Raw genomic sequence first — 24,340 nt, 5'->3', positions numbered from 1 at the left:
TGACAGCATAGAACAATGATTTGGGAAACTCCCATTTTTCTTTCATCTGGCATCACTTGAATAGATGGAAATTAACTGTTGCAGAATTTACCTATAAAACCATCTGGGTATATAGCCTTTTTTAGTGGTAGATCAGATTATATACCTTTTTACAGATGTGATGTTTTTTTCTAATCTATGGAAGCCTGAAAGTATGAGTATAAGAGCTTCTGTTTAATAAAATATTTTCAATTTGGGGGCAAAATGTTTAGCTAGAGTTTAACTGGTGACCTGCTCGGGTAGAAAGAAGACTGATTTTAGTTCTGGCCCCATGACAAACTTAATGATCTAGGTTGAGTCACATAGTCTCTCAAATTCCTAGATTCATTTTTTTGTAAAATGAAAGGACTATTGTCTCTGAATGCCAGTTTAAAGACAATGTTAGCCTATGTTTTCATTGGTCTGTTGTGAAATGACTTACCATTTGTGAGTATAAAATTGTCAGCTGTCTTTTCTTGGGTAGGTCCATCCATTCTTAGAGTATACCATACCTTATTTTTACTGATATATTTACTATTTTATTGGCCTATGTATTATAAATCTGAGATCCTCTGAGCAAGATAATGCCACATTAAAATTTTTTTTGTTATATTTAACTTTAAGAAGAAATATAGCAAAGTTAATTATTAAATGAATCTTCAGGAAGAAAAATAGGGGGAAAACCCAAGAAATTATATTAATTTGCTATGTACCTTATTTAAAAAAGATATCCCATGGGATACTTTTGAAATGTTGTATATTAACATGATCCAGGTTTTAGGAAATCATTAAGTGGTCCAGCTTTCTTTAATTTACCTTAAGAAACTGATAGAATATAACTATATAGTCCTTAAATCATTTTCTTTTATTTTTTATTAGTTTCAGGTGTACAGTTTAATGATCCAACAATTCTATACATTAGTACTCATCATGTTAAGTGTACTCTTAATCCCCCTTTTCCTTTTTACCCATCTTCCCATTCACTATCCCTCTGGCAACCCCCAGTCTGTTCTTTTTATTTAAGAGTGTTTTTTTTCTTTGTCTTTTTTTCCCCTTTGTTCCTTTGTTTTGGTCCTTAAATTCCACATATAAGTATATATATATTTTTAAAGTGTGGTTTATAAAAGACTGAGAAGATTTCCTATCTCAAGAGTGGAGATCTATATATATGTATCTAAGTCTAGATAGCATCAGCTCCAGCTTCCTTCAGTTACTTAAATATAGATGTAAAATCATATGACTCCACTAAATAAAATTTGTATTGTAACCTACATTACTACCTATTAAAGTCTATTTTTATTAGTCCATTTGCTATAATATTACAAAAATAATTTATAAATTTATACAATTTTTCTGACACTGAATATGTAAAAAATTCATAAAATTAAATTTTAATGATTTACAGTTGACTTATAATAACATAAAAAATAATGCCATTTTAGTGACATAAGAAATTCGAAACTGGGAAAAACTTAGCCAGGCAGTGTTCTCTTTTCCTACTTCTGAAAGTCTGTATTCAGTGCTCTCTACCTATACTCTGTTCACCTCTGTTGTCTTCTCATCCTTGGGCTCAATATCAGACACTGACATGGGTACTCAGTAGCTGACAGGAATAAAGGGAGAAGGCAGCACGATCCGCTGGGCTCTTAAGCAGGAGCTACTACAGTGGTATTCATATCAATCTGCCAACACCTCCCTTGTCACTTAAGCAAAGCATCATGTCACTACTTTTTTCTTCAATGCATGTATATTTCCTGTCCTGTTCTCAGTTGGTGGATGAAGAGCAAACAGGGAATAAGAAGACACAGTTAAGGGGTTTGGATTCTCTCTAAGCCTTCTACATAATTGTTGGCAGTACATTTAGATGTTATAAACTATTTTGAAAAAAAGGAACAGCAATTAATTTTAAATGCCTCTGTTGGCTTTAAGGAAATATACGAGAAGAAAAAGAAGATACAAATTTGAACTTCTTCAGAGAGTTTTTTTTAAACAAGGAATACAAATTATCCAGTGCCACTTTTACCCATTTTTCTAAATTCTACAAAGCTCTAAAATAAGCAAAAATTATTATTATAAAATGTTGAGTCTGTTATAGCATTTAACTTCAGAGAGGTCAGATTTATGATTTGGTAGAGTTACACTTTATGTGCCTATATATAATTTACACTAATAAACATACATCTGTGCCATTTTGTAAGACTTAAGTCAGTTTGTGTACATAGTAAACAAAGATTTAGGGGATATTGGAGACCTGGGTTTTAGTCCCAAAGTTTCGGAAAGCTTCCTAGTATATTATTTGCTGGCCTAGACATTTTGCATGTAATTTAATTCCTTTTTTGGAAGATTTTATTTATTTATATATATATTTGCTTATTTATAATTAATAAAAATTATTAAATATTCATTTATTTATATGAGAGAAAGAGAGAGTAGGAACAGGAAGGAGGAGTGAGGGAGAAGCAGATATCCTGCTGAGCAGAAAGCCCAATGCATGGCTCAATCCCAGGACTCTGGAACCATGACTTGAGCCAAAGACAGACACTTAACCAACTGAGCCACCCAGGCATCCATATAATTTAATTCTTTACACTAGTCCAATGAAAGTAGGTGTCACTCTCATCTTACAGATGATTAAATGAAGGTCCCAAAAGATTAGTAACTTTCCCAGTGGCACAGGGCAATAAGTTAGAGTTGGGATTTGAACCCAGATTCGGTGGTTTCAGTGTTAAGTTAAAATTATAAGATAGGGGATCCCTGGGTGGCTCAGTGGTTCAGCGCCTGCCTTTGGCCCAGGGCATGATCCTGGAGTCCTGGGATCGAGTCCCACGTCAGGCTCCCAGCATGGAGCCTGCTTCTCCCTCCTCCTGTGTCTCTGCTTCTCTCTCTCTCTCTCTCTATGTCTATCATAAATAAATAAATAAACAAATCTTTAAAAAAATAAATAAAATTATAAGATATATAAAAGCATAGAATGGTAGTTATTCTAATAACTTGGCTGCCTCTATTTTTTTAAGATTTTATTTATTTATTCATGAGACACAGAGAGAGAGGCAGAGGCATAGACAGAGGGAGAAGAAGGCTCCCACAGGAACCCTGATTTGGGACTCGATCCCAGGACTTCGGGATCACACCATGAGCCGAAGGCAGACACTCAACCACTGAACCACCCAGGTATCCTGGCTGCCTCTATTTAAAGCAGAGAGTTTATCCTACTACCTATTCCTTTTCTAGTTTGCAATTGGTAAGGAAGTATAACATTAGAACTAACATATACAATGTCATGATCCAGTATAAGATATAAACTATTAATTTATATTCTATAAATATTTTCTAGTTGAAACTACTACAGGGAAGTGGAATTTTGGTCTTTTATTTTTATTATGAACAAACTTACTTTGAAGTCTTAGTTTTGCATTTATAAATAAGTTATTTAAATTATATTTAGAAATATTTAAGTAATAGTTTGTGGAATCAGTACATAATAAACTGCTTTAAGAAAACAGTTTATATGGGATCCCTGGGTGGCGCAGCGGTTTGGCGCCTGCCTTTGGCCCAGGGCGCGATCCTGGAGACCCGGTATCGAATACCACGTCGGGCCCCCGGTGCGTGGAGCCTGCTTCTCCCTCTGCCTGTGTCTCTGCCTCTCTCTCTCTCTCTCTCTCTCTCTCTCTCTCTGTGTGTGTGTGTGTGACTATCATAAAAAAGAAAAGAAAAGAAAACATAGGCCAGTTCTCAATATTATACCATAGTGGACAGTAGCACTGGGACAAATAATCCCACAAATAATTCTGGTATATAAAATATGATGTGTTGTTGTTGATATCTAGTGGTGTGTTCTTAAGTGGTTAGGCATACCAGGCATGTTATAGGTCTGATTACTCAATAAGACTGAGGACCCAGGAGGATGAAAGTATAGTAGGGTCAGAATTGCCTTACATGCTGGTAGGTAGATTCTGGTGTGCTGATGGGGCCCCTTCCTGAGCCCCTGGTGAAATAGGCAATGAGCACAGGGCAGTGGGCTTCTCCCTACCTGACACATTTCACCATCAAGGCTGCTGCATTGACCGGTGAGCCTCGTGTGTCACCTTGTCAGAAACTGGGGTTGTATCCTCTCTCTCTCGCTTTTTCCCAAATAAATAAAATATTTTTTAAAAAACAAGGGGATCCCTGGGTGGCTCAGTGGTTTGGCACCTGCCTCGGCCCAGGGCATGATCCTGGATCAAGTCCCACATCGGGCTTCCTGCATGGAGTCTGCTTCTCCCTCTGCCTGTGTTTCTGTGTCTGCCTCTCTCTCTCTGTACCTCTCATGAATGAATAAATAAAATCTTAAAAAATAAAATAAAATAAAATACTAAAAAATAAAAAAAACAAGTTTACCCTATCACATTGGCTATTGAGAAGACAAATTAAGGTTATATGTTTAAAAAAACTACACACCTTGTGTAGAAATTAGATAAACTTGTGTAAATGTGAAAATGGTAGTTTAGATTTACTCAAATAGATTTGCTCAAGTATTTCCACCTCCATGAAGTATTCTTATAGATCTTCCAAAGTAGGAGTATCTTTCCCATCATGTGCTAAGGGAAATTTAGGCTAAATTCTCTCTCACCTTTTTGATTTATTTCTGGTACAAGGAATGTTGATTCCTAAATTACGAACTCCATAATTAGAAGGACCATGTTTGACTATATACTTCTTCATGACTAGTACATAGAACGGTGTCTGGTGTTTACTGTAGTGAACGTATTAGTAGGTATTCAGTACATTTGTGTTGAATGAATGAGTAATAGCTAGCTCTTATCGGTTCTTTTTTTTTTTTTCATTATTAGATAAGCACATGTATTAAGCAGATGGATAGGTAGATCTGCAACTTGAAAAACTTGTAAGAAAATATTTGAACTGTATTTGTTCAGAATTTTTAGCTCTAAAAGATAGTGAAATATAGTTCAGCTTGTTTTATTCATTTATTTCATGAGATCTTTTTCATTTTTTAGATGTGTTTGCGATTGAGATGAAAAATTGTTTCATCAGAGAAATAACAAATGTCTTCTTATAACTCAACCAAAAAAATCACTAAATAAGCTATTTGCTGAGTTAGTGTTATACATTTGTTGAACTTCAGTGGATGCAGAGCAGTAAACGTACGCCTACTAAAGAACAAGATACTATTATGATAAAGAGAGATAAAGTAGACTGGTGTGCAGTAAGCCCAAATGCATACTAAGAATGTCACCGGTTTGTGCTTCGTTGGAGAATGACCCTTGTTGGGCAACCTTTTTAGATGCAGTGGCCCTTGAGCCAAGACTTATGCCTTATTTTACTATGTGATACCAGAGAAACTAGTGAAATGGATTGGCAAATAGGGTAGTTTTCTTTTTAATGAATTTGATGGATCTTCTAGGGTTGTATAGACAACATTTTAGGCAAAAGATGGAAACTTAGAAAAGAAACTTCTATTGAACTTAGGTTCTTCTGCTATTCATGATGAAGAGATAATTGTAATAGACTTGGATATATAATGATGGGAATGACTTTGTTTTGCCCCACTGGTCCTTTTCCTCTCTGTTCACAAGATTCTTATTATGTATGATAAACATTAATTACAAGTACTACTTCTGCCATATGTGATGATGTATTTTCACAAGAGGAGGGCTGTAAAAATTTAACTCATTAAATAGACTTTTAAATACTTAAAAGTAAATGTTTTATTTCAAAGTGATTTTAGACTTTAAAAAAGGTAGCATAAAAAGTAGATTCTCCTACCATATGCATAATTTTTTTTTCCTGAACCATTTGAAAATAAGTAGAAGATACTTTACTTCTAAAGGGGCATATATCTGCAACCTACTCTTAAATACTTGTGTTCTGAGCTGAATTGTCTCTCCCTCAAATTCATATGTTGAAGTCCTGTCCCCAGCACCTCATAATGTGACTGTATTTGGAGGAAGGGTCTTTCAAGAGTTAATTAAAGTTAAATGAGGTCATCAGGATGGGTCCTAATCCATTATGATTGGTGTCCTTATAAGAAGAGGAGATTAGGACACAGATATACACAGAAGGAAGAGCATGTGAAGACGGGAAGAATACGACCAGTTTCAAGCCAAGAGGAGAGGCTTTAGAAGAAACTAACCCTGCTGACACCTTGATTTCAGACTTCTAGCTTCCAGAATTGTGCAAAAATAAATTTCTATTGTTAAAACACCTAGTCTATGGTACATTGTTCCAGCAGCCCTAATAAACTAATACAGCTTATAGAGGATAGCATAACAATAACTTTTTAACATATTGCATAAAAAATATCTTTAAGAGAAATCCTGTGCATTTACTAAAACAATCTGGATTAGTGTTAGAAGTTGGAGCCTGTTTACCTTTTCTTTGTTTGTAAAAAAAAAAAAAATCTGGAATGGGTGTAAGATGGGGCATGATAGTAGCTCAGTAAGAATGTCATTCTGTTGCTTAGCAGCAGACAAGAAAACCAAGTGTGTTTTTTAAAAGTTGGAGTTATAAATGGAACACCTGCATCCAGTTTTGATTGCCTCACTTCAAGAATGATAGAGCATAAATTGAAAGAATCTGAAGAAGTGAAAAAACTGATTATAGGTATTGTGGGGGACTAGTATATGACAGTAATCCGCAAGTCTGGTTTGGCAGCTGTTGACTTGGCCTACTAGGCAGGGACGACAGTTTCAAGGACCCCACTGCCTTCATCTTCATCAACTAGAAGACAACAAAAGTAGCCGATCTTTACTTCTGTTGCATGTCAGCACTCTCCTCATATTTTCTGTCATCTGTGCCAGTTTATTTGGCAAAGAAGAGATACATACATGAAAATGCATACCACCCTGTGCCTCAGCTGTCCCACAAAGGATACATACACTGTCTTTTGAAAGCAGTATGATTTGATTTAGTGCCATGAATTTGCTTTCTGACACAGAGATAATGGTGGTCTCCTTACCACATTCTTATTTGATTTAAAGAACATGTTATTTTATACTGGTAAGTAGAAGTAGAGATGGCCTTGCCTTGAAGGGAGTCAGTGCAGCTAACAAACTTAAATGAAAGAGATGGCCACTCACGTAACAGAGCTGGTGTGGGTAACAGTCCAAGAAGAGAAATCGAGATAGGAAAAACCTATGTTGGTCACCTAAATCAGCTAATGCAGGTGGTCATTGGCTAACTGCCACTTAAATGCAGTCCACTTCAGACATATTAATTTGGCTGGATAATGTATAAAACAAAAGGATATTAATAATTTCTTCTTACACAGGATTAAGAGTTAAAAATTAAAGTAAACAACTTTTAAAGTCTTTAATATATGTCTCCAGACAAGAATATATCTATACTTTTTTTATCCTGATAGGCTTTATAGAAGTGCCAGTGGGAATGTGAATCTTTTGGTGGGGTTGATTGTATGTGACCCGAGAGAATAGGCTGTGGTTCTTTCAGGGTCAGGGTTCATTTAGGGTCAAGAAGTCTGACTTGTCAGTGCAGTGAGGTGGGATGTGGGGGTAGTGTCATCTCCTGGGGATCAGACTCATTATCATCTACCAGTAAATCAGATATAAAAAAATCTACCCAGAAAGGACATCATTCATTAGAGATAGCTGATTAGCACATTCTCTCACTGTTGGCATATCATAAGGGAAACCAAATTATACTTATAAAACTGATTTGGTGGGTTTAGAATGAGAACACTGAGAATTAGTTATGTGACTTAAATGATTAAAGGCATCAGCACAGAACAGGTTGACACTTTCATCCTAACAGGAAAGAAGATAGATAAAGTTTTTGGACTAGTGTGCTCTTTTTCAATGGAACAGTGTCAACCAATATATGCCTCAGACTCCTCTTACATGCTTCTTTGACAATCCAACCCTTACTCCTCTGATTGAAACTATATATATTTACATATAGTCAGTAAGGTCACTATCAAGTTCAGCTGGTATGGAAACTGCCATGACTTTGTAACTGCAGATCTCTGCCATCATCTATTATGGGCTGATATGGAAATTTGTCAGTGTAGTATTCTGGGAGCAAAGCTGTGTTCAACTGTATGATTACAAAAGAGATCCACAACAACAGGGGCAAAAATAGGTTTTGAAATGAGGCTTCAGGGTGGCCAATGTCTGTGATTTAGTCCAAGATTTTGTTCTATCATACATTTGACCTTTGGGAATTTAATAAATTATTTGAACCATATTCTGATATTCAGTTGTGATTATGTGTCATTATATAACCCATATCACACTGTATATTTAAACTGTATAAAAGAGAACAATTTGTTGTAGAAGGTTCATAGCAAATCTCTGTAATTGAATTTAAATATTCTAGAATAATGATTGTCTCTATATATAGTTTCAAGTACTTTAATCAGTTCTCAAAATACTTCAATTTTTATTCTATTTCCCTTCCTCAGATTTATTGAGATTAGAACATTGGGGCAAAAAAAATTAGAGAAAGATTCATACATATATATGGTTTTTTTCTTTTCTTTTTTTTTTTTTTTAAGTAATCTCCATGCCCAATGTGGGGCTCAAACTTATTACCTGAAGATCAAGAGTCAACATGCTCTACCAACTAAACTCATCAGGTGCCCCCATACATATGTTTATTTTAAATTATGCTAATTGATTGTGTTTTTTGGATTTCTTTGGTGGAATCTGTTATGCAAATTTATGAATTTTCATAGTGAATATACTTTTATAAAATCTCATTTCATTACTTGTAGATATTATTTTGATGTTTTTGAAATATAATGATCAGTGAAAGTGCATTTGTTTGTGATCAGGTGATGTCACAAGTCTCTATTTAGCTAATATATTTCTATAATATATAAACTTTTTTTTTTTTTTTAATCTTTATTTTATTTTTATTTATTTATGATAGTCACAGAGAGAGAGAGGCACAGAGACACAGGCAGAGGGAGAAGCAGGCTCCATGCACCGGGAGCCCAATGTGGGATTCGATCCCGGATCTCCAGGATCGTGCCCTGGGCCAAAGGCAGGCACCAAACCGCTGCGCCACCCAGGGATCCCTAATATATAAACTTTTAACGATCCTTTAGAATGGTTTCTAGGAATCATTTTTTAGAGTAGAGAATACTGATTTGGAATCCTACTTTCCTATATTAAGAATATTATAATTAAGGGTTGCATTCTTTATTATAGATAAGCAACAATTAATTTTAACTGAGCAACAAAGGTCATAAACTAGTTATAACAACTATAAACCTGTATTAATATAAAATGGTGAACACAGTCCTGCACACATTGATTAAACAGTGTCTCACTGTATTATAAAATGTACATGCCATGCATAAATATGACTCTACTAAGCCATAAATCTGGACTGTCTAAAACTTACATGTGAGTGTAATAAACTTTAGTTATCATCTTATTAAGTATTGTTGGTTAGGACTTTAGAAGTCTGGAGAATGGAAGGTTATGTAGTTTATAGGTTGCATTTCTTTAAAAACTGTGAATGAAAATTTGAATTTCCTTCTTTTACCTCTTAATAAATTTCCTTATAATGAGGAGAGGCATTAATAATAATTCTCTATGCCATATAGTTATCCATTGGATTTTGAAGCTGGTTTGTAGTTAGATTTTAGGTGGAATGCAAAAGAATTCTTTCTTTAGGAGCATATATTCTACTACTAAATGCCAGCCTTCACCTACAGTATGTTTTGATAATTCTTTTTTGTTGTTGTTGCTGTTTTAAGATTTTATTTATTTATTCATGAGAGAGAGAGAGAGAGAGAGAGGCAGAGACATAGGCAAAGGGAGAAGCAGGCTCCATGCAGGAAGCCTATGCAGGACTCAATCCCGGGACCCGGGATCATGATGTGACCCAAAGGCAGACGCTTAACCACTGAGCCACCCAGGCACTCCTGTTTTGATAATTCTATAGGAGAAATTAACATGGATCCAGTCACTCCTTAGTGAATTCCTTTCCATGGTGATTTAAATAAGGTTGGGCCTTTGTTTGAAAATTACAAACTCAATTGAAAATGAATCAGCTGTTTTGCATTATTAAAGCTGAAAGCTATTTAAATTGTATTTTAATTTTATAGAGCTACTCTTGTGCTTCTATTGAATTTTACAGAACTAATCAGAATTTGTGGACTTGGGGATCTAATAGATATCTTAAGTCTTAAATAAGGGATTCATACAATTTTTCACTTTTTATTTCTGAATTCCTTTTCTATAGCACATTTGATAATGTAGCTTTAATCCATCCATTTATGTGTTCTAGACCTGTAGAAATGCTGAAAGCACTCATTACGGTAGAATCGTTCTCTTAAGTAGTGGCGGACAAACTTTTTTCATGAAGGCCCAGGTAGTAAATACGTTAGGCCTTGCAGGCTATATGGTCTCTGTTACAACTACTCAACCCTGCTGTTGTAGTGTAAAAAACAGCCATAGACAATACATAAATGATTGGGTGTGCCTTTGTTCCAATAAAATTTTATTTACAAAAGCAGGCTGTAGGCTGGATTTGGCTTGCTGGCAATAGTTCGTCAACTCCTGCTCTAAATCATTGAATCTGTGGTCTTCCCCAAAGCGGGCCCTTTTATATCTGGAAACAAAGAGTTCATTTTTCTTTAGTTTCTTCTAGTTTCTCCTCTTCGTTTCAGCATCTCTAGCAGTCCTTTGATTCTGAATTGCATAGAGAAAGAATGTCCTAAAGATACTCAGGGAGGAAATTAGTTAATTGGACCTAGAGAAATTGCACACTATTGTTGTATTCTCTAAACCTGGGTACTCCCACAGTTTCTGGCTTCTCATGAGCTCTTCTGGAGAAAGTCATGAAACTGTAAACTTGTACTTGTTCACCTCAGTGCTACCTGTTTGTCCTTTTGTTTATCTGTTTTTGATTCCTGGTTGCATTCTTCACAGCATCTCTCCCAAGGTCATCCTTGTTTCCCATAGCCATCACTTCCATCCCCTTGTATGGGAGTCTCAGCACTTCAATTCCCATCTCTTATTTAGCAAAGTTGTGTAATATCATTTGACATGAATCTTTTTTTATTCTGTGTTCCTTCTTTAAGGCGGGTATGAAAATAATAGTTCTCTCTACTATTAAATGAATTTTTAATCCCCAATTTGTGCATACTGTAAGTTATTGTAAAATATTTGCATAAATATGTATGGTATGCCATGAATTCCTCTTCTGTGGCTTGAAATTCATCCAGAATGCATCTACCCTTACACAAAATATTTTCTAAATATATAATTATGAGAATTTTAATTCAAAAGTATGTTGCCTGTGCCTCAAAGTCACAATCTTTAAGCTAAACGGTAAGCAATAGATAGGCTCCTCTCCTTAGAGAGGAGTCCAGACAGGTTGATATGCTGTTCTTGGCAACACATTTTTTTTTTGTCTTACTCTTAATTTTAATTAGAAGAACTTATTTAATAGGAATGTACCTCAAACTTCTCAAGAGAATCTTCTTGTCCCAACATGGGGGTAGTTGGAGCTAGGTGAGTGTGTTAGATGGCTGTCCAGGCCACCCCAGGGATTGGATGGAAATCTTAGAGAAGGGAGGGATTTGGGCCTGGGCACATATACCAAAAAGTATATAGTACCCTGGCATGAGTTGGACCTTGTGGTCAGAACTGAGCCAAGCCTCTCCTGGTTCTGCACTATCCCTAGTACCACTGCAGAGCAGGACCACTGCACTTTCAGTAGAAGTGCTAGTTCTGGGTGGGGGCAATCTGCAAGACTATTAGACAAGGAAGAATAAAAAGAGTGAAGTCAGGGAATAGGAGTTCAAAGAAGTAAATGAAAGCGTCTTTTAAAATGGAACAAGAGAGATGCCTGGGTGGCTCAGTGGTTGAGCGTCTGCCTTTGGCTCAGTGGTCCCGGGATCAAGTCCTGCTATGGGGAGCCCGCTTCTCCCTCTGCCTATGTCTCTGCCTCTCTCTGTGTATCTCACAAATAAATAAATAAAATATTTTTTTAAAAAAGGACTAATAAATTATAGAACATAGACTGAAATAGCAAGAACAAATAGTTGTGGAAAAGAACTAGTTAGGGGCACCTGGGTGGCTCAGTGGTTGAGCGTTTGCCTTTGGCTCAGGTCAAGATTCCCAGGGTCCTGGGATCGGGTCCTGCACCAGGCTTCTCGCAGAGCCTATGTCTCTGCCTTTCTTTGTCTCTCATGAGTAAATATATAAAATCTTTAAAAAGAAAAGAACTAGTTAGAAATGTAGGAAATAAACAATAGTCATTGTAATAAAAATTGATTAAGTTCTACATTGAACAGAGAGATAGAATTGCTAAATTAGAAGGAGGTTTGAGGAATGCACTTAAACTTAAGTGCATTCAAAAGCTCTGAATGTCAGGCACCACTCTCCATTGTTTGTATAATACACACACACACACACACACACACAGTTAATCATCATCATAATCCTTTTCATTGATTTAATAAATATATATTGTGTCTACTCTATGCCAGTCACTATATTATTTATTTATTGTTGTATATAGATTACCCCCAAACTGAGTGGCTTAAAACAATTGACATTCATGATGTCACACAGCTTCTGTGGGTCAGGGACTGGGAGCTGTTTGGCTGAAGAGTCTTGGCCCAGGGTCTCTAACAAGGTTGCAGTCATCTCAGAGCTTGACTGCAGCTAAAGGACTAGCTTCCAAGCTTATGTGCATGGCCATTAGCAGACTTCTTCCTTAGCCATTGGTCAGAGGCCTCTGTTGTTCTCTATAGTATGGGCTTCTCGATAGGCTTTCTGTGTGTCCTTATGACATGGCAGCTGGCTTCTCCTGAGTGAGCATTGGGGGAGGCTGGAACCAAGAGGAGCCATAGACCTGTTATAACAGTATGAGGGTTCTCCAAAGACACAGTAATAAGAGGTGTGTGTGTGTGTATGTGTGTGTAGCTTTATTCTAAGGAACTGGCTCACATAATTATGAAGGCTGGCAAGTCAGAGGCCCACAGGGTGAGTAAGCAAGCCGGAGACCCAGAGGAGCCAATGGTGTAGTTCAGTCCAAGTCTAATGACCTGAAAACCAGGAGAGCCAATGTTTCCAGTCTGAAGGCTGGCAGACTTGAGACCCAGGAAGAGTTGATATTTCATTGTCAGTCTGAAGTCAGGAATAAGCTGATGTGCCAGGTTGAAGGCCATCAGGCAGGAAGAATTCCCTTAACTTGGAGGACGGTCAGCCTTTTGTTTTATTCAGATCTTTGATGCTTGGATAAGGCCCATCCACATTAGGGAATTACCTGCTTTCAATCTACTGATTTGAATATTAATCTCATCTGAAACCACCCTCTCAGAAACACCCAGAATAATATTTGAGCAAATATCTGGGCACCCTGTGGCTCAGTCCAGTTTCCTATAAGTTAATCACCACAGTAACCTAACATACCATCATTCCTACTATGTTCTTTTGTTGGAAGTAAATCACTAAGTCCAGCCCCCACTTGAAGGGAGAAGAACTAAGGAAGGAAGAAGTATAGAATAATTTGTGGACATATTTTTTATTTTTATTTATTTTTTTTTTTTGTGGACCTATTTTTTAAACTACTGTAGGCACTGGTCTTGGGAGACTCCAGTGTTCATTATTAGGAGTTCCAGAAGGGAAAAAAAAGGAACAAATGATAGAGAAGCAACATTTTAAGAGAAAATTGTTAAGAATCTTCATCTTTCTTGATGAAAGATGTCTTTGAATCAACAATGTTTGCTCAGGATACCAAACAATAAGTGAAAATAGATCTTTAGATACATTGTGATGAAACTGCAGAATATGAGATAAAGGGATAAGAGCTTCTAGAGAGAAAAGAAATATTACCTACAGGGGAAGACAAGGCTAATGATAGACTTCTTATCAAAATAATAGAGGCTAATAGGTAATGGAGTAATACTTTTAAAGTAATGAAAGAAAGTGAGTATCATCCTAGAATTTTAAGTCTGAATAAATTTCCATTTAAGATTGAGGGAAAATATAAAGACAAAATAAGGTATTTAACTTTCTGTGACTTAAAGGAGCACCTGGGTGGCTCAGTCAGTTAAGCATCTGACTTTGGCTCAGGTCATGATCTCAGGGTGCTGGGATCGAGCCCCTCACTGCGCTCCATGCTCAGCAGGGAGTCTGCGTGTCCCTTTTTCTCTGCCCCTCCCCCTGCTCATGCTTGCTTTCTCTCTGTTTCTGTTTCTCTCAAATAAATAGGAGCCACCTGGGTGGCTCAGTCTGTTAAGTGTCTGCCTTCAGCTCAGGTCATAATCCCAAGGTCCTGGGATCAAGGCCCACTTCGGGCTCCCTGCTCAGTGGGGAGCCTTCTTCTCCCTCTCCCTCTGCTGCTTCCCCTGCTTGTGCTCTCTCACTCTGTCTAAAATAAATAAATAAAATCTTTTAAGAAAGATATAAATAGATGGGAATAATGATATGTACCTTATGGGTTATTATCTGCTGTGTTTACTGATATATCTCAAGTGTCTATACAGTCCCTAATACAGAATAGACATTCAATAAATATTTGTTAAATGAGTAAATGAGTGTGTAGGGTTGCTGTGAGGACTAAACATAATAGGGTTGTCGCAAAGATTAATATATATAATTATAGCAGTACCTAACATGTTAATAATGACTGTAAATGTGTGTTAAGATTTTACCACTCGCAGACACTAAAAGAACTATTAAAAATATTCTCTAACAAGAGAAATTCAGTGAGAAGTTTTCATATATAATCAGTTGTGACACAGAAATTATTAAAATGCCAATAAATCAAATACAGTTGACCCTTGAAGAACTTGGGTTGACTTATATGTGGATGTTTTTCAGTACATATAGTTCAGTAGTCTGCATGCATTTTTCTCTTCCTTATGATTTTCTTCATAACATTTTCCTATATCTAGCTTGCCTTATTGTAAAAATACAGCATATAATACATACAACATACCAAATATGTGTTTAACTGACTGTTATTGGTAAGGCTTCCAGTTAATCATAGGCTAGTAGTAGTTAAGCCTTGAGGGTGTCAAAAATTATACTTATGGGTTTTTGACTGTGCAGAGGTCAGCACCCCTAACTCTCATATTGTTCAAGGATCAGCTATAATGACCATGGGGGAAGAAAGTAAACTAATCTTTTCTGTATTTTAAAAGTTAGGCTGAAATCTTTAAGATGATTCTAAAATTCATACAAACGAGCAAAGGACCAGGAACAATTAAGAGTTTTGAAAAATGAAAAACCTTACCACATTTATAGACTTATTACGAAGTATAATAATTAAGATGTAAGTGTTGGTGCAGAGAGAGGCAAGTGGACAAGAGGAACAGAATGACCCAGAAATAGACTCATTCACATATGGAGATGTGAAAATATGACAAAAGACACCACAAATGGGTGGATAAGGTAGAAGTAGAATCTTCAACAAATTGAACCAGGAAAAGTGGTTATTTTTAAAGAAAAAAGTGAAATTTGATATCCTGCCATGTATAAACATCCATTACAGTTGGGTTAAAACCTAAGTGTAAGAAAAAGAAAAACTTCAGTGCTGTCATTTAAAAAGAAGAATATTCTTCCTTGGATAACGAGGAACTTTTTAGAAAAGACAACAGAATACAAACAGAAAGGAAAAAGATTGACATGACTATATTAAAACTTAAAATTTCATGTCTCAGAAGCTTCTGTAAACAAAACAAAAGCCAAGTCTCACATTTAGAGAAGATACTTGTAATGGATAGAGCGGACAAAGATTCATATCCAGTGTAGAAAAAAATTCCTACAAGTCAAGAAGGAAGAAACAGCCTAATGGAAAAAATCAGCAAAGGATATGATTAAGCAATTTATGGAGCAGGAAATAGGAGTTGCCCATAAACATACAAAAAGATCTTCAGCCTTGCTAGTAATCATACTAATGCATATCATACCATTCCATGCTCATCAGGTCGCACACGTTAAAAAGGATGAAAAGACTATGTTGGCAAAGATGTGGAGACCCAGCACTCTTGCTTTGCTGATGGGAGAGTAAATTGATGCAGGCACTCAGGAAAGCTGTTTTGCAAAATCTAATAAAGTCAAAGCATACTGTAAACCTAGAAATTCTTCCTTTGGTATGTGCTGTAGAGAAATATTCTTCTATAAAAAGCACAAGAAAGCACTTATAAAAACGGTTATTTTAACATTCTTTGTTATGATGAAACATAAACTTCATCAAATGAGCATATATGTTGTGTAATATATTGGCATAATGGGATAGTATACAACCGCTAAAAAGTCAGTGAACAAAAGCTGTGAGTAGCGACATAGACCTCAAATACTTGTGAGGAAGATGCAAAAGTATATGTGCATTTATATAGTACCCTTTGTATAGAAACCATGTAGAACAATATATGCTATTTATGGATCCATAATGTGTAATAAAATTATATAATTTTCAAGCATATTTTTAAACACCAAGTCATGATAAAGGTTGCCTCCAAGGAAGTATGTGAATGGTTGTAGGGATTCACCAATAGAGAAGGGTAAGCAAACAAAGTAAAATGTTAAGGTTTGATAAATCTGAGTTACAGCTAAATGGGTATTCATTATATTGGATTCTATTCTTGTCTTGAGATTTGCCATTAAAATAGTTTAAAAATAAATTCCCAACAGGTTCCTTGAATGAGATGTGTGTATATATATTTTTTGTGAGTCCTCATCCACGAGAATATATGGAATTCTCTAAAAATTCTCTAGTATGTTCTAGATCTTGCTTATGAGAAAATCTTAACAAACAACCTTGTCATACAGATCTGGTATTTTAATAAAACAAACCTAATGTCATTTTACCATCTATTAGTAAGTTAAAATAGCTAAATATTATAGGGAACCTGAAAATTAACTTATCTTCATAGATCTCAGCATTCTGAGAGCTACATGGTTATTAGCTACATGCTTATAAATGTGATAAGTGGTATTGAAACTCAAGCATAAAATCATAAAATCAAATAAGCTTTTTTTTTTAAGCTTTCTTTTTTTTTTTTTTTTTTGGCTAAATTTAAAGAAATACCCAACAGTGAAACAATTAGCCTTGAATTTGGTTTTGTTCTGGGACTGTTTGAACTATTATTTTATTTTTGCCTTATTTACTTTATCTGTATTTTATATGAAATAGCTCATTATTTTGTCAGTGAGAATCTCATCTGGGTTTGAACTCCTGTTTTGTATTGTCACTGACACATTCTTCATCCTTTCCCTGACCGGTACTTTTCAGTTTCTGAACTGAACAGATTAAACAGAGGTGGTCCATTATCATTTTCATTTTAATTGGATAGGATTTAGTTAAAATGTTTAAAACGAAATTTTGCCACATAAGTTTGAGTAGGTTTTTTCCTACAGATTAAGAAAAAAAATGTGAATGCTTTGCATTTTTTTTTTTTTTTTTTAGTAATTTTTCCTGGCAGGCATTCCATCAAGATATTTTAGGTACGTTGATTATGTAGCAGTCCAGCATACCTTTGGGTTTCTTTAGTGGTGAGACCGTTTTCATTGCACAGAGCAGATGGGCTTAAATGGCAGGAACATGACTAGAAAGTGCATGTTATATATGTTCCGGTCAGCATGTCGCTGGTGACAGGTGCTCAATGGTTGTTGGTATCGTTGTCAGCAGAGAGAATCCTTTGACATTAAAGTCACCAGCTCAATCCTGATTTGGGGTGACTCTATTGGCAGCTCCATCAGGCAGCAGCTGATCAGTGAATGTCAGAGCTGCCGCTGTTCTTCAGAGTGGCATGAGCCCTCTCTGGGTTTTGGCTTTTTTTTTTTTCCTTTTTTTGAGGGACAGCCTGTTTAGCTTGTCTTATTGTTCAATCTTAAGGAGACTTTCGAATTGCTTACCTTTGGGAAATGGGCTGAGAGGTCACAGGGAATTATAGGTTTCGGTGGGGCATGCAAAACCATATACGAAGTGGCGACTCACATGGAAACTGTAATGATTACCTTGACTTCAAGCCAATCAATGGTGAGAGCACCTGGGGACTCATTAAATGGCAATTGTGGTATCTGTAACTTAGGTTTTCAGCTCTATTCCAGGAAAAGCAGTGACAGCCTTTAATGTCTAATTGACCTCTTCTCTTTGTTTCACTTTCTTTCACCTTCCATATTTGCCACCAACGTGGTCCCCGATGGCAGCAAACAGCGCTGCTTAGCATTTTGAACTTCTGTTCAGAGCTTCAGCACCTCAGTTTGGGCAGTTGTGTAATGGTAAGTATTTGACAATTCTTTTTGCTCCATCGCTTGTTCTCTTTCTCTTCCCGTGGGTGAATTTTATCCTGACCCACCCACTCTGCACTCACCCACAGCCTTTCAGATTTATGGTGAACTACTGTGTACCCTGCTTTCAAACATTTGTCTTAAATTGGAGAGCATGTCTTTGAAACATTGACATTATTTATCTAGGAGAGCAAGGAAAGAAGTGTATGTGGCAAAAAAAAGTTTGGTTCTGCCTCAGGCCAGATGTTATTTCAGACAAGCTGTTTGCCTCTCTGGGTTTCTTTACAAAATATCAGTTATGCCCAGATGACAGGAGCTCAGTAAGTTTGTCACAAAGCTGATTTTAAAGTTCTGAAATTCTTTCCTGGAAATGTCGATGATTTAGGTACATTTGGTTCCTGTTTTTTGTTTGTTTGTTGTTGGTTTTGGTGTATGTTTTATTGTCCTTATTGGTTAAGATAAAAAGGATGGATACCCTATGTTAGAACTCAAATTTTTTTGAAACGTTACTGGTCCTTTAAACCCAAAAGCATAGGGACGTTGGACTAGATCATCTTTAAAGTCCTTCCGGATTTAAAATTATGATTTGATGTGCCATTGAATGATATAATGGAATGAGCTAAATTTTTTTCATCTAAATTATGTGGCTTATGAATAAATACTGAGACTCAAGGGACAGTAGAATTTTTGGTATTTGTATGCACACCTTAGGAAGTACATCTCCCACTGCAACAACAGTCCATCCTTCTTTACTTTCTTTTTTTTTTTTTTTTAGATTTTATTTATTTATTCATGAGAGACAGAGAGAGAGACAGAGAGAGACAGAGACACAGACAGAGGGAGAAGCAGGCTCCATGCAGGGAGCCCGATGTGGGACTCTATCCCGGGTCTCCAGGATCAGGTCCTGGGCTGAAGGCAGTGCTAAACCGGTGAGCCACCCAGGCTGCCCTCTTTACTTTCTTACAAAAGTAAACCAGATTCAGGAGATTCCAAACCATTCCAATTTTGTGTCCACTTATTAGGAAGACAGACATGTGTAAGCAGGATGGTTGCTAGATCAGAGAAGTTCTCCTGGAGTCCTGAGCTTGGATTCAACCTAAAAGAAATCCCATGTGAATACCTTTTAGAGCTCAATAATGGCTTCTGAGATGCTCCAGGATTTGGCAGTGTAGGCTGGAGAGGCATGTTATGGCCACGTGTTTATGTCCATATCCCCATGTGAAAACCATCCTGGTGGTCAGGCCTGATTAAACCCCAGGTATGGGCTCAGGCTGACCCCAGTATCTGGAAACAGTCTTGGGAGCCCACTAACTCAGCATTAGGCTTTCCTTACTTTTGATCAAATTCTTACCTTTAGCAAGCCATTTCATGGGCTACTATTGGGTCCCTCTGATGACTCTTCTAGATGGGCCTGGTGACATTCGATGGCACTGTCTATGATTACAGACCAGCCAGTTCCTGCCACTTGGATCTTTGCTATTGCTCACCCACACGTTTTAGATTGAGAAGCACCTTGCTTAATCATGGCTAGAGATACTTTTTCTGCCTGTCATTTACCTCCCCTTAAACTGGAGCAACATCCTCTAGAAAAGCAGGCCTTTGGCCACAGACACTTTGTATTTGGAATTATATTTATGTTTGTCTTTAGAATGAGATGTATTTTAAGTCAGCATTTTCAAGTTGACAATGGAATATTAGTCCTAAAAGATTTTTGATCAAGAAAGGATGTATATTAGGAGGCAGTGAGGTAGGGATTCCTGGTCAAAAATAGGAAATAATGCTCCTCTATCTTCCTCCTGGAGTTTTCAGTGGTATGTCCTACAACAAAGAAACTATGCCTTTGTGTAAGCCAGTGTTTTCCAACTTTACCTGACTACTACTACTACTAATCTCTTAATATATGATATACTGTAGAAAATGCTACTTAAGCATTACTTTTCTTAAGCATCAAGATAAATAGGCTATTTTATTGGTTTATTTATTTTTTAAAGATTTATATATTTATTAGAGAAAGAGTGCAAAGCTGGGGATGCAGAGGGAAAGGTAGAGACAAACTTTAGTAGACTCTATGCTCAGCAGGGAGCCCAAAACAGGGCTCCATTCCATGACCCTAAGAGCTCCACCTGAGCCAAAACCAAGAATTGAATGCTTAACTGGCTACACCACCTAGATGCCCCCCCAAATTGGCTATTTTTAAATTAAAGTATGTAGTTATCAGTAAAATATGGTTGCTATTGATATTTGGTTGTCAGGAAATTAAGTTTTAAGGACTTGACATTGAAGTTCAGAACTACTACTAACATTGTTGATCCCATTACTAGCATTGTGGCTGAAACATCCCGCACCTGTCATAGAAATACTGTTCGCATTTCACAGCAGGTCCAGGGTTCACCAGAACAGTAACACACAGATCTTTGTTGACACTTTAATACCATGTTTATTACAGTTTCTCTTTTGTCAGTTGACCAAAAGGGAGGAAGATTCCTTTGATTTTATTTTTGACTATCAAAATAATAGCAATCAGAATTATGGGTTTTGGAAAGTTTTAAAATTACTTCTTTATAAAGAATTGGCTGCACTAATTTTCAAAGCTACGGGTTTGTATTGTTTGGGTACAGTCGAGTAGTTACAGTCCCCTCAAATCTGTTACTCATGGTCTTTTGCATGATTCTCCCATACACAGTTCCTGGAGATCAAAACCTTAGAAATCATCACAACGACATCAAAGCCATCAGGCCTTAGTTCTGACTCAAAATCTAGCCCCAAATCTGTCCAGCAATTCCACTGCTGCAAGCTTAATCCAAGCCTTTGCCTCTCTACACTAAGCTCATGCAGGCCTCTTCTCTGGGTTTTTTCGATTCTTACCCACCATCTACCATCCAAACCAACCCTTCTGTTTTAATGTAAATCATATTTGTCTCAAATCCTCTATTGTTTTCATGGCCTGATCACCTGGCCCCTGCATAACTCTCTACCCTCACCACTTCTCTCCTTACTCCCCTTGGGTCTCCTCACTCCCCTTGGGCCGTACTCAGTCCTATTTCTTTTCCTTGAATGCACCAGGTTATTTTCACACCACTTATCACTCTGAATTTATTTTGCCCGTTTGTGTACATCTTTCCCCAAAATGTGCACAAAGTCTTTGTGTTTTGACTCACTGTTGTTCCTAGCCCCTGGAGTGGTGCTGGCACATCGTGGTTGAAAATATGAATAAAAAATGAAAAAGGAAATAATAATTGGACATGTTAGCTGTTTTGTTTCCTTTTGACTTCTGGTGATAATTTTGATTCCTGATTATAAAACAATCAAATGAAACTCTTAAACCTGTTTTGGGATGCCTGGGTGGCTCAGTGGTTGAGCATCTGCCTTCGTCTCAGGACGTGATCCCAGAGTCCCAGAATTGAGTCCCGCATCGGGCTCCCTGCATGGAGCCTGCTTCTCCTTCTGCCTGTCTCTCTCTCTCTCTCTCTCTCTCTCTGAGTCTCTCATGAATAAATAAATAAAATCTTTAAAAAAAAAAAAAGAAAGAAACCTGTTTAAAGAAGCATTACTAAAGCATATAAAGCCCGTGAACTGAAAGGTTTAATCCTTATTTAGTAGAGGATTATCCCGTGATTGTGAAGGAAATTAGCGGACACCTGCAATAACTGACACCAACCTATCATAATCTAAATTATTTTTGTGTTGCATATTCAGTCCCCAGATGCCTCATTTAACCCCAAACTAGTATCATTATTAGTACTGTCAGCATATTTACATACTACTTTAGAGCCTGGTGAAGGGCACACCCTCATCAGGGAGATCTTCTATACCTACCAAAGCTGATGGATTATATATATAAAATAGAAGAAATGAGGCCCTGTCATCGAGGAGCAGCAGCAAGGTGAAAATGTAAGGCATACAAGAACAACACAAAATCCTCAAATCCTTTATGAGGGACTGAGGATTTCATACTACTTTGGGATGTAATTCATAAAGTCCTCTGTCTGGAGCTGTGGTAAATGGATTTTTAAGTAAGTGATTATTCTTGCTGTTTTATGAAACAGTGGCAGATCTGTGAGATGAGTGGGCAGATGTGTATTAACAAGAATATGGGTCTGTTTACATGGAAGCAAACAACAGGAGATGATTAAGGATGCTTCAATTTAAAAAAAAAGAAAAGAATGTTTTAACTTGCTCTACACAGTTTGTATTTCTGAGCATAATATGTAAGAGACTGGAATGATTTGATTTCCAGATTGAAGACTATGATGTGATAGCCAGCATGATAGGAGCCAAGTGTAAAAAACTCCGAACTCTGGATCTGTGGAGATGTAAGAATATTACTGAGAACGGGATAGCAGAACTGGCTTCTGGGTGTCCGCTTCTGGAGGAACTCGACCTTGGCTGGTGCCCCACTCTGCAGAGCAGCACCGGATGTTTCGCCAAACTGGCACGCCAGCTCCCAAACTTGCAAAAACTCTTTCTTACAGCTAACAGGTCTGTGTGTGACACAGACATTGAAGAACTAGCGTGTAATTGTACCAGATTACGGCAACTGGACATACTAGGTAAGCGTACAGTATATAAATTTATTTTAAAGCCTTGATGTAAAAGCTAATCTTAGACCTTTTGCAAGGAAAAGACCACCTCTCGGATACAAGAAAATTTCATCCTGGTGAGACTGCTTGGTTTGAGGAAGTGCAAGATAGGCCAATTGATACGGAGAGTAATTATATCTGTACTTGAGTAAAAGGGTAAGGATAATAACAGAATTTTGCAGTTGAACTAACAAGAAAGCTCTAAATAAACATTAATTCTTGGTCTGGTAAGAAGAGTGAGAATTTATATGAGCTGTGTTCTGCATTTTTATGAAAGAAGAAATTAATCCATTTGTATAATGAATTTTATATATATGCATAAATAGATACATTTATGTATATACAAATACAAATGTACATAAAGCTTCTTGCTGTTAAACTTGTGATTAAGGAAAATTGCCAAATCTTCATTCCTGATAATTCTAGATTTTAGGAATAATTGTATACCAAGGCAGATCTATTGAGAAGCCTTCCCAGTTTGAGATTTCTTGTGTCCCTATTGCAGCCCATCAGCTGGGAGCCCAGTGAGGTTATGTTACTTCCTACTTTAGCCAGGAGTGCTGGCAACACCATGGCTCAATCGTGCATACAGTTGGTACTTTGTGAACTCACATAGCACTTGCACTGTGTTCTCTGGTCATCTCTGAGTGTTCACAGGTTAGCCCATGAAATGCTAATTATATCCTTTCCTGTTTATTAAACATTCAACAACAGGAAAACCTGAAGATTTTCAGCGTCTGAATTTGTGGTTTCCTTGAAAATGCATGGTCCAGGTTTATAATACATTTGTAGGTGTTGCTTATATGGTTGCATGTTTCTTGTTCAAGCTACTTGTAGGCAGAAATTCTTGCCTAAAAATTTAGGGGAGGAATTCTTGCCTGTTACATATACACTTTGGGCTAGATAGATACCTCATCTATGTTATATTTTCTTTGTTCTTTATAGCTCAGGGAATTGGATATCATCTTTTTGTTTTGTTTTGTTTTGTTTTCATTGAAGGGGGACTGAGCTCAGCAATTAGTATATGGCAGAGCAGGGTTGTTCAAATGCCAGATTTGGGGCCCCAGCTGGTACTATCTTTTCATACCACCACAACTGCTTTTCTTATTTCTTTTCCCTCCTACCCACATTCCACCTTGAATTAGTCTAGACCTTTTATAAGGGGAATATTCTGGGAAGTTCAAGAAAATGAGAGAGAATGAGGAAAGGGGACTGAGGCCTTTATTTTTTGTTTTTAAGATTTTATTTATTTATTCATGAGAGACACAGAGAGAGAGGCAGAGACACAGGCAGAGAGAGAAGCAGGCCCCATGCAGGGAGTCTGACATGGGACTCCATCCTGGGTCTCCAGGATCAAGCCCTGGGCTGAAGGCGGCGCTAAACCGCTGAGCCGCCCGGGCTGCCCCGGGACTGAGGCCTTTAAAACTGGATCACTAATTGCATTAGGCTTCACTTCAGAGGATTGGTGGTATTGTTGGTTAGTCTCAGTTTTACAGCACTCCCACTCAGTAGAGATGAAGAGTA

At 37.1% G+C, this 24,340-nt stretch overlaps 1 protein-coding gene across 3 annotated transcripts in view; it reads left to right on the top strand.

Moving 5' to 3' along the window:
- FBXL4 (F-box and leucine rich repeat protein 4) overlaps nt 1–24,340 on the top strand; it is a 78,551-nt gene that overhangs the window by 43,632 nt on the left and 10,579 nt on the right. For all 3 annotated transcript variants that reach the window (XM_025444455.3, XM_025444454.3, XM_035697605.2), the window contains 2 exons: nt 18,156–18,227; nt 22,474–22,786. In XM_025444455.3, the coding sequence (XP_025300240.1) occupies nt 18,156–18,227; nt 22,474–22,786 (385 nt within the window). The remainder of the gene's footprint in view (nt 1–18,155; nt 18,228–22,473; nt 22,787–24,340) is intronic.

Source organism: Canis lupus, chromosome 12 (assembly GCF_003254725.2).
Source record: "Canis lupus dingo isolate Sandy chromosome 12, ASM325472v2, whole genome shotgun sequence".
In the NCBI taxonomy this organism is placed as follows: Eukaryota; Metazoa; Chordata; class Mammalia; order Carnivora; family Canidae; genus Canis; species Canis lupus.
This window is presented reverse-complemented; position numbering and strand designations above follow the sequence as displayed.